The following is an 11,228-nucleotide window of genomic DNA, read 5'->3' on the forward strand; positions in this document are numbered from 1 at the left end:
ATTAGCTTCGCGAGAGCTTGCTTTGACTGGGAGATCAACATGACAGTACCATTGGAAAAGCTTAGATGAAACAAAAAATTTCCCTAAAAATCAGACACCATAATCTGGGAAGGTCAAAAGAATGGCGAATTCTCTCAGTCAACTCCTACTATGATACTCTTATTACACCACAGACACTCAGTACCGTGGAAAAGGATTTGAAAAAAAAACGCCCCATCTAAAGTTGCTTGCTTCACTTGGTTGACCTCCCAAAATGCATGGACATAGAGAAATTTACAGAAAAGAGGCAACCAAGCATGTAGCAGATGCTATCTCTGGGATGAACACTGTGAAGAAACAGAACAGCTTTTTCTACACTATAATAGAATGCTCTTCCTGAACATTTTTGGAACACAATGGGTGATGCTCAGAACTGTAAAAGAACTGCTTGCAAATTGGTCAAGAAGTAATCAGAATAAGGATCAGAAAGAATTTGGACCAATGACCCTGCCAACATTTTATGGGTCTTACAGAAAGAGTGGAATCAAAGATGCTTCGAAGTTAGCTAACCTGCCGATAGCTTGAAATACAAATGCTTCTATTAACTTTCCACGTGGTGTCAGCTCAAAAAATGAGCAGGAACCCGAGACACTGTTAGCTTGAAAGCATGCAAGAGCTAATTTTCTATAAAAAATAACACTTGCATGCACTCGGGGCAATAGTTGGTCTTTCTCCAGCAGCAGAAGTTTAGAAGTTACAAAGATAATAATCCTACGAGAAATAACTGTAAACAGCATTGAGAACAAGAACAACACAAAACAGCATTGAGCATACTTCAATACTTACACTGATCCCATACGTAATTTACATGATAATTGAATGCTCAATTCCACCAGCAAGTTGCTACACTACAATCTCCTAGAATACTAAGTAATAACACAAAATACATATTCAAAACCAATACAATCAAACTTCCCTCATCCTTTTCAACACCAAACAGTAACTCGTGCAAATTAATGGGCTTCTCTCTGGCAAACCAACTGCACATTGATTCAAAATCCTGAGTATTTCTAAGAATTAAAACTGACCTTTCTAGATTCTCGTTAAGATGCCCCAGCAATAGACACCTTCAACTTCTTGGGTGGTGGATTTCCCCCAGACAATACCACGTAAGAGTAGAAGCAAAACATTGTAGCACTGTCATTTCAGATAGCAGAAATCATATATTGACACACCTCGCAAGGAATTTTCAATAAGAGAAGCGAGAAAAAGTCACTGCAATACCTGATGGCAGCATAAAAACCAGTGGGAAACACTTTTCTTGTCTGCAAAAAGATTACCATCATCAATTCGATAATGCAAGCCACGAAATAAGCTAATAAAGAACTTTGGAAATACGAGGAACTACCAGGTAGAAAGTCTGCATGTTTTTCCAAAGGAGGACTGCAGCAAGTACTGCAGGGACAATAGCAGGGAAAAAATGAATAATTGGAAAGAAAAAACAAACTCCGTAATTTATTTTACCCTTTCAGACAACAGAAAAGAGGGAGTGCAAAAATTTCAACTCTAACAAGAAGATGCGTAACTTATTCAAATGATATCCAATAGCGAATGCAAGCCCAAATTTTCTTTTGATAGGTAAAAATGGAAAATAAAAAAGGGAGTGTATTAAGATATTGCCGTAAATAAGGCACTTGTTCAAAGCATAAAATGAAATCTAAATACAGCTAAAACACATTTCACCTGAAAGAACTATGCAGTAGAACAAATCAAAGCATCATATCAAGGCCGTTTTAAGTGAGCCGAATAAAGCACATACATGACTTACTGAAAATAATAAAAACTATGGAGAAGTTTGCATGCATTGTCCTGTGAAGTGTTGTCAAAGACACTAGTGAAAATGGAGCTGGACCGAGGTGACTATCCGAATGGACAAAGCCAGGTTGGAGTGTAGGAAATCAATATTCAGTATCCTTCTAGGTTGATAATATTTCATTTCTCACAACAAAGCTCTTTCACTAAATTTATTAACCAGACATCCAGTATAACCTCTACTACCAAAACAAAATAAAAGGAACAAATAAACTAACTATTTTTCATTAGCTTCAACAAATCTGGCAAGCAAAGAGTGGGAGATGAATCTCGAGAATGTTTGGCTTGATCTAGGAGAAGAGCTGCCAAAAAAATATAGATCCTCAGATGGCAGATGGGAAAACATGCTTTCCCTCTTTCACCTCTTTCCCTTCCCAAAGCAAGGATTGTTTCAGCATAAGAGATGTTTCCATGGACTTAACATATTTACACTACGAGGTGGCTGAGAGTAGGAAGTCTACGAGGTAGCTGAGAGTAGGAAGTAGGGAAATTGAGAGCTAGAAACATATATTATTCATTGAAAGATGTCTGGTTTATTTCAAACAATTACATAATGAAATTTTACTAAAGCACCCCAAGTGTTTTAAAACATATCCATTGTCTCATTCATAAGCATATCTATCAATGAAATAATATACCCATAAAATTTGTTTTTCTCCTGACATCCCATATTTACAAAATATTAATGTTCAAAGAAAAGAACGAGTTACTACTCGAAGAAAAGAATGAGAAAACGCATAGCTGACACAAAATGTTAACAATAAGATCAGATACAAAAGGGATCACACTCAAAGAAATTGTTCCCTTTTGATCAGCGAACTAAAGGAAGTCCAACTGCTCAGAATAGGAATTAACTTGCACGAAACCAGCAAATACCTGCTTGACCCAGTATGAATGGCAAGCTAGATTTTCCTTGTCTCCAGACCCTCAAGCTAATTGTGCTGAAGGCCAGTAAAGCGCCTCCAAAAAGAACACCATTACTTAAAGTTGAAGGATTTCTTGAGAAAATAAAACCAACGATGCCACCGGTAAAAACAAGACCACCTGTGATGAGGATCATTAAGTAATTAATATTCATAATAATTAAGTAGCTGCAAGAAATAAAAACACCACTGTGATAACAAATCTTAGATAAATGTTTGCTGTCATTCTGATCTCTTTAGTTATTGTTACTTGACATCTTTCTGATAAATAAACAGTTCCACTTGATCAAGAACTAATTTTTCTCTAGGCCCTCGCGGACATCTCCGTTACAAGAAACATGTAAAGATTCAAAGCTAGTTACAAAGAGACGTCACTCGAGATAAATTATCTTACATAGACACCAGAATAATTAAAATTAGCCTAAATGTAGAGATATGTGTAGGATTCTGAGAATCATTGGTTCCTAAGTAAAGTTGCAAACTTTATATAGCTCAAAGACAAGGAACTTATACCTTGATGCAGAGAACAAAATTATAAACAACAAGAGAATGATTCTACTTTTTGCCTTACTTATATCTACTGCATCACCAAAATTTTGTAGGGCGCACAAACTCCTAAACAATGAAGCAAATTTTCTGGATTCAGTGACACATTGGTGATTCCACCAGGATAGGTCAATAGAACTGGAGTTTGAGGTTAAAGGAAATATACTAGGGATATATGCTTATGTCTCCGACGAAGAAAAAGACTTTCACAAGACAACTACTGATCCTTGTCTACATTGACAAAATATTTGCTCCCTTTTGGACTAAACGGTCTTTCTTTAGCTGAGGGTCTATCGGAAATAGCCTCTCTACCCGTCCAGGGTAGGGGTAAGGCTGCGTACATCCATCCTACCTCCCCAGACCCCACTTGTGGGAATACACTGGGTTGTTGTTGTTGTTGGACTACATAGTCTTAAGAATTTGTGCTTTCAACAGAATCTTTTAGGTTTAAGAAAAAGACCTGAGGGTTAATTCATGTCTAGACTCTATGAAAGGTAAGCAGCACTACCACTTTATTTGACAAGGAGATTATATTGCACCAGGAGGAGGATATTCGCAGAATATAAGAAGTATACATAACAAAAGAAGGAGCTATACAGAAGTGTTGTACCTTCCCTCTATCCAAGTAGTTATCCAAAATGCTGCAGAAGCAAAAGAAAAAAACAACAAGACGTTTGCACTTTTAGGTAGTTCCCCCTCAAAAGCACTTCCATGCCTCTCGACTTGAACTCCTAATGTTATAGTTGAAGGGAAAAGTACATCGCAAGAATGGTTGACAACATAATCCTCCTTTTTCTTTACTTTAATTGGTAACCACGGAGAGTAAGAAGGGAGGGGAATAAAAATGAAAACAAAACAATCGAAACGACATAGACATGTCTTATAAAGAATCATGAAATCTCTAGGATAGTAGAATTCATGCTTGAAAAAGGGATCAATAATTGGTAGATAAGGTAGCAAATAGTGTTTCTAGTTTACACCATTTCAAGCATTATCATGAAACGTGCAACAAGTGAGAATGCCTTAACTGAGAAGAGAAGGACAGGTGATATCAGGCACTAAAAAAACACTAGTTCCTCTACCTTTTCTAGGCAATACTCACCAAAGGGAATACCAAAACAGAAGTCATGAATTTTGGCCGTCTTTTTTGATAGACCGACGGAGTTATCTTGCACTGACCCATTCATTTCTTTTCCTGGAACAAGTTCTTCTGACTTTAAATTTGAATTTGATGAGCTTCCGTTATGTGATTGTGATGCATCTCCAGTATAACTTAAAGTTGTCCTGTTTTCTAAGTTGGATAAATCCGTGCCACGACCATCATTACTCACAACCGCTACCTGAATTCCATGATAATTGATGATATCTAAGAAATATAAATACCAGATAGAGTGTCGCTCACTCCACAAACCCATACTTTAGTAAGCAAAATAGAAATTAAATTCAAGGATGAATAGAAAAACTAAAATCATTATTTCTTTGGAAGTCAAATGACAGATGTCAAGTCGGACTAATCAATTGTAAAAAGGACAAGTACATGCTCATATTCTGCCTAATAATTATACAGTGATAACAGGAAAAATTAGCAGTTTTGTTGATCAAAACTTATGATTGGGAAATCAATATCAAAATGTAGTTGCAAAGAATTATTGTTAGTCTGTGGAACTAAAACACATTGAAAAAACATTCTCAACCTTCATGATCAATTCATCTCTCATTGCAAACCATAGAACTACCAAGTTTTAGTTTTAACCAAAAATATCAAACTTTTAACCAAAACAACAGATCCCCACATAAAAAATTCTTCAAATTCTCCTATCTTTTTTTCTTTAAAAAAAACCTTCAAATTCTTCCTCTTTTGTATGAAAAGAACAACTTTATCCCAAAAAGATATAATTTTTAACCAAAGTAACAGAACCCCACATAAAAATTCTTCAAATTCTTCCTCTTTTTTGTTCTTGTTTTGAAAAGAACAAATTTTACCCATAAAGATCAAATTTTTAACCAAATTAACAGACCCCCACATCAAAAAAATCTTCTCAGTCATTCATTTTATATCCAAACAAACAACAATAAAGCAAACACTCAACAGAGAATGCTAATTTCTCAATTACCCAAAAGAGAAAAAAAGGGAAGTATTTCCCAGAAAACAAGATAATGGAGTGAGCAAAATTAAGGGGCTTTCAAATAAAATGGAGAAATTAAAGAAAAATATATGCATTCGACCCCATTAAAAAGGGAGTAAAAAAGAAGAAAAGCACCTGTCGTGGAAGAGTAGAACAAGGGTGGAGATGAGTGCGGAAGTGTAATCTGCGATTGATAGAGGAGAAGCATGATAGCTGAGAAATTGCTGATGACATGCCTGATTTGCTTTGCTCTTTTTTTTCTTTTTTGAGAAATATTGGAATATTCAAAGTTGTTTGAGTTATAGATTTGAGAAAGTCAAATGGGTAAGGTGCTAAATGTTGTAATATTAAAGGTAACTATTGTTGACTTTGAATACTGAGCTTTAAATAAAGTGCCAAGAGAAAGGGGTTTGGTGGATTTTTTTTTTTTTTCGAGCCGTGAAAACATACTCTCACACGAATATAGGATAAGGCTGCATACAATAGATTTTGATTGTCCGGACCGGCTGCCCTTTAGTGTTCAATATTCGACTAAATTTAATTTTTTATTATTAGAAGAATTAAATATCCAAAATAAGTCGGATTTACGAATTGCGCTTTATAAGTCGGATTTACAAATTAAGCTTTATAGGAATTTACAAATTGCAATTCATTTATCACATTTGCCAATTTTCCAAGTCACATAACAATTTGCAACTAAAAATTTTTATTTGCGATTTGCAACTTTTTTGTATTTTTTCCGGTTATTCTTTATCCTTAAGTCGCATTATATCTATGTGATTTGCATAGTTTTTGTATTCCTACAAACCTGCACACTACTTGAATTAACCAGCCAAAGTACATATTCTGGGGAAAGAACCTAATTAAGCCACTAGTTCATGTTTGATTTTATTGTGGAATAACAAGAAGCTGCTGTTGGTTTTTTTTTTATGTAATTAATTAATATATTAAATACTTAAAAGAGGGTGAATGGGAAATGGAGAGAAATGAAATTTTGAGTGAAAGTTTAAGTTTCCCCCGTTGGCAAATGGACATTGTCCCATATTGGAAGAGGAAGAGGTTTTTTATGGGTATATAAGCAATTGCTCTTCTTCTAGCTCTTAAAGAGTTGAGAAGAAGGCAAGCCTCGCTCCGTCTTCGTCGTCGCTCGGCTTCGGCTTCGGATCGATTGATTGATTGATTGATTTCTTGGACCAAATTTATTTGTTAATAGTAAAATATTAACAGAAATGTATTAATAGTAAAATTTTCTGAGTTTCTCCTCCTTCTTCTGCATACTTTTAGCATAAAAAAAAAAGCAACAGTCAGTGTGATTTGCTACCGAACTTTGTGTTCGCTGAAACATTGGGGTTTGAAGTACTACTACACCAGTGTGTAATTCGTTCTATCCTGGGAGGAAATAATCCATAACCTTGGGTAATAGGAAGGGATTAAATTCCTTAAGGAAACACTGTGAATTCAGTGGGCTCGAATTGGTTTTCTGTTTATGTTCATTTCTGTTTATGTTCATTTATATTTCCAGAATTATTTTACAAATACAGTATACTAACAAGCTTAAAGAATTTAATATATTTTTTGTATTTGTACTTACTATTTCTGGAGAGTAAAACCTTTATGGTTTTGTACTCCATTAAAATCTATATGATTTTAACGTTTGTGTCATTCTATTACAGAAATGACTAATGAGAATGAGAACCAAGCTGTTCCAATGGTGACTGCCAATGCCTCAACAAGCCGAACGACACCGGCAGCATTGGCACCGGCGGAGAAACCCGGAAAATTTTCCGGGATTGATTTCAAGCGTTGTCAGCAAAAGATGTTCTTCTATTTGACTACTCTAAGTCTCCAGAAGTTCATCAAGGAAGATGTTCTTGTGCTGTCCGATGAAACTCCAGAAACCGAACGCTTTCTCGTGATTGAGGCGTGGAAGCATTCAGATTTTTTGTGCAAGAATTATATTCTAAGCGGGCTGGAGGATGCTTTGTATAACGTCTACAGTGGCGTGAAAACGTCAAAGGAACTGTGGACTGCGCTTGAAAAGAAATACAAAACCGAAGATGTCGGGTTGAAAAAGTTTGTTGGTGCAAAATTTTTGGACTACAAAATGGTAGATAGCAAGTCTGTTATTACCCAAGTCCAGGAATTGCAAGTGATTATTCACGATCTCCTTGCTGAAGGTCTTGTCATCAATGAAGCATTTCAAGTAGCAGCGATGATTGAGAAGTTGCCTCCTTTGTGGAAGGACTTCAAAAACTACTTGAAACACAAACGCAAGGAGATGTCCCTTGAAGATCTCATTGTTCGGTTGAGAATCGAAGAGGACAACAAAGCTGCTGAAAAGAGAGGCTGTGGAAACTCAACAATAATGGGAGCAAATATTGTTGAACAGACAAAAAGAGGAAGAAGGCTTCTGGACCAAAATACAACCCAAGCAAGAAGCGGTTCAGTGGAAACAGCTACAACTGTGAAAAAACCGGACACAAATCTACGGAGTGTCGTGCTCCAAAGAAAGACAAGAAGAAGGGTCAAGCAAACATGGTTGAAAAGCATGATGATGTCGATGATTTATGTGCCATGCTTTCCGAATGCAACTTGGTAGGCAATCCTAAAGAGTGGTGGATTGATTCTGGAGCCACTCGCCATGTTTGTGCTGTTAGAGAAGCTTTTGCTACTTATGCTCCTGGTGGACCCGATGAATTGATTTCTATGGGAAATGCTTCAAAGGCCAAGATTAAAGGATGTGGGAAGATATTTCTAAAAATGACTTTCGGCAAAGTGGTGACTTCGAACAACGTCCTTCATGTTTCCGAGATTAGGAAGAATTTAGTCTCTACTGGACTTCTTGTTAAGAATGGTTTTAAATGTGTTTTTGTTTCCGATAAGGTTGTAATAAGTAAGAATGAAATATTTGTACGAAAAGGTTACCTCACTGAGGGCCTTTTCAAGTTGAATGTAATGGTTGTTGAAAATAATAATAAAATTTCAGCTTCGTCTTACTTACTTGAGTCAAATGAATTATGGCATATACGTTTGGGTCATGTCAATTATAAAACCTTACGGAAAATGATTAATTTGGAAGTATTGCCCAAGTTCGAATGTGACAAATCAAAATGTCAAGTATGTGTGGAATCTAAGTATGGTAAACATCCTTATAAGTCGATAGAAAGGAATTCAAATCCATTAGACTTAATTCACACAGATATTTGTGACATGAAGTTAATACCATCTCGCGGTGGAAAGAAGTATTTCATAACTTTTATTGACGATAGTACTCGATATTGCTATGTTACTTACTTAATAGTAAAGATGAAGCAATAGACACATTCAAGTAATACAAAAATGAAGTTGAAACGCAACTTAACAACAAAATCAAAATGATAAGAAGTGATATGGGTGGTGAATATGAATCTCCTTTTGAAAAAATATGTTTAGAATATGGAATTATTCATCAAACAACGGCCCCTTACACGCCCCAATCCAATGGGATTGCAGAAAGAAAGAATCGTTCATTAAAGGAGATGATGAACGCATTATTGATAAGTTCTGGTTTGCCACAGAACTTGTGGGGGGAAGCCGTTCTTACGGCTAGCCGAATACTAAATCGAGTACTCCATAGCAAAACACAATCCATTCCATATGAAAAATGAAAAAGAAGGAAGCCCAACTTGAATTACTTTAAAGCGTGGGGGTGTTTGGCAAAAGTGCAAGTTGCTAAACCCAAAAGGGTAAAAATAGGATCGAAAACCGTTGATTGTGTTTTCATAGGATATGCGACTAATAGTAAAGCATATCGATTTCTGGTTCATAAATCAGAAAATCCCGACATTTATAATAATACGATTATAGAATCAGATAATGCTGAGTTCTTTGAAAATATATATCCGTATAAAAAGGAATGTGAGTCGATTGGTGAAGGATCTAAACGACCTCGGGAAGAAACAAAAGAAAGTACACTTAACCAGGAGGATCCAAGACGTAGTAAACGTCAAAGAACGTCTACTTCATTTGGACCAAATTTTGTGACTTTCTTATTGGAAAATGAGCCTCAAACATTTAAATAAGCTATGTCTTCTTCGGAATCATTGTTATGGAAAGAGGCAGTCAATAGTGAAATAGAATCTATATTGAACAACCATACATGGGAATTGGTTGATCTTCCTCCTGGAAATAAACCGTTGGGTTCTAAATGGATCTTTAAGAGGAAAATGAAAGATGATGGAACTATTGACAAATATAAGGCAAGACTTGTGATCAAAGAGTATAGACAACGAGAAGGTCTTGACTATTTTGATACATACTCTCCAGTTACAAGAATTACATCCATACGAACGTTAGTAGCGTTAGCTGCAGTTTATGGTCTTGAAATTCATCAAATGGATGTTAAGACGACCTTTTTAAATGGAGAGTTGGAGGAAGAAATATACATGGAACAACCTGAAGGGTTTGTGGTTCCAGGTAAAGAAAAGAAGGTCTGTAGACTTGTTAAGTCCCTTTACGGATTAAAACAAGCACCCAAACAATGGCATGCTAAATTTGACCAAACAATGTTGTCAAATGGATTTAAGATAAATGAATGTGATAAATGTGTGTACATTAAAAATGTTCCAAATCACATAATCATTGTTTGCTTATATGTGGATGATATGCTCATAATGAGTAATGACATTGACAACATAAATGCTACTAAGCGTATGTTAACTAGCAAGTTTGATATGAAAGACTTAGGAGTTGCTGATTTAATTCTGGGAATTAAGATCCATAAGACTTCTCAAGGTCTGGCATTGTCACAATCTCATTATTTAAGACAGTACTTGAAAAATTCAAGAACTTGGGTTTTAAATTTGCAAAGACTCCAATTGACGTGAATCTTGCATTAGCAAAGAACAAAGGCCAAAGCATATCACAATTAGATTATGCTCGAGTGTTGGGTTGCTTAATGTACATCATGAATTGTACACGACCAGATATAGCTTGTGCTATTAGTAAATTGAGTCGATATACGAGCAATCCAGGTCAATCTCATTGGATGGCCATGAAACGAGTTTTAGGGTATTTAGTACATACCCAGGACTTTGCTTTGCCTACAGTAAATATCCTGCGGTCATTGAGGGATACCGTGATGCAAATTGGATCACCGGATCAACTGATTCCAAGTCCAGAAGTGGATATGTATTCACTATTGGTGGAGGAGCGGTATCTTGGAAGTCATCCAAACAAACTTGTATTGCCCGCTCTACAATAGAGGCTGAGTTCATAGCCTTGGATAAATCCAGTGAAGAAGCTGAATGGCTCCAGAATTCTTGGAAGATATTCCATTTTGGCCCAAACCGTTGGCACCAATATGCATGCATTGCGATAGTTAAGCGGCAATTGGAAGGGCTGGGAGCGTTATGTATAACAGTAAATCTCGCCATATACGACGAAGACATAAAACTGTTAGACAATTACTCTCTAGAGGAATTATCACGATTGACTATGTAAAGTCAAGTGATAATGTGTAGGATCCACTTACAAAAGGCCTAACTAGAGAGGTAGTTGAGAAGTCATCAAGGGGAATGGGAATGTGGCTGAGAACAAGTCATAGTGGCGGTAACTCTACCTAGAAGACTGGAGATCCCAAGATCTAGGTTCAAGGAGATCAAACAAAGTCATTAATGACGGTTCAACATTGTCAACTAAACTTTTAGTCCATTCTCTCGATGAGACAATGTTCAGTACCAAGGATAAAGCATTAAGGCTTTTTAATGATTTCTATATTTGATACGGGGTATATCAAATAGTG

The 11,228-nt window shown here is 36.2% G+C and overlaps 1 protein-coding gene across 1 annotated transcript; it reads right to left on the bottom strand.

The window, feature by feature from the left end:
* Nucleotides 1-688: 688 nt before the first annotated feature.
* LOC109206254 (protein FATTY ACID EXPORT 1, chloroplastic-like) lies at nt 689-5,790 on the bottom strand. Its single transcript, XM_019369067.1, has 6 exons — nt 5,582-5,790; nt 4,423-4,660; nt 2,728-2,895; nt 1,388-1,434; nt 1,264-1,304; nt 689-1,176 (listed from the first exon to the last, which is right to left on the bottom strand). Exons 1-6 carry the CDS (start codon nt 5,678-5,680, stop codon nt 1,083-1,085), a joined length of 687 nt encoding a protein of 228 aa, XP_019224612.1. The 5' UTR covers nt 5,681-5,790; the 3' UTR covers nt 689-1,082.
* Nucleotides 5,791-11,228: the final 5,438 nt, after the last annotated feature.

This window comes from Nicotiana attenuata, unplaced genomic scaffold (assembly GCF_001879085.1).
Source record: "Nicotiana attenuata strain UT unplaced genomic scaffold, NIATTr2, whole genome shotgun sequence".
In the NCBI taxonomy this organism is placed as follows: domain Eukaryota; kingdom Viridiplantae; phylum Streptophyta; class Magnoliopsida; order Solanales; family Solanaceae; genus Nicotiana; species Nicotiana attenuata.

Coding starts and splice junctions, on each gene's coding strand:
- LOC109206254 (XM_019369067.1), bottom strand. CDS start 5,680: ATGTCATCAGCAATTTCTCAGCTATCATGCTTCTCCTCTATCAATCGC. Junction 4,661..5,581: donor GTTCTACTCTTCCACGACAG/GTGCTTTTCTTC, acceptor CATGGAATTCAG/GTAGCGGTTGTGAGTAATGA. Junction 1,435..2,727: donor ATTCATACTGGGTCAAGCAG/GTATTTGCTGGT, acceptor TTGTCCCTGCAG/TACTTGCTGCAGTCCTCCTT.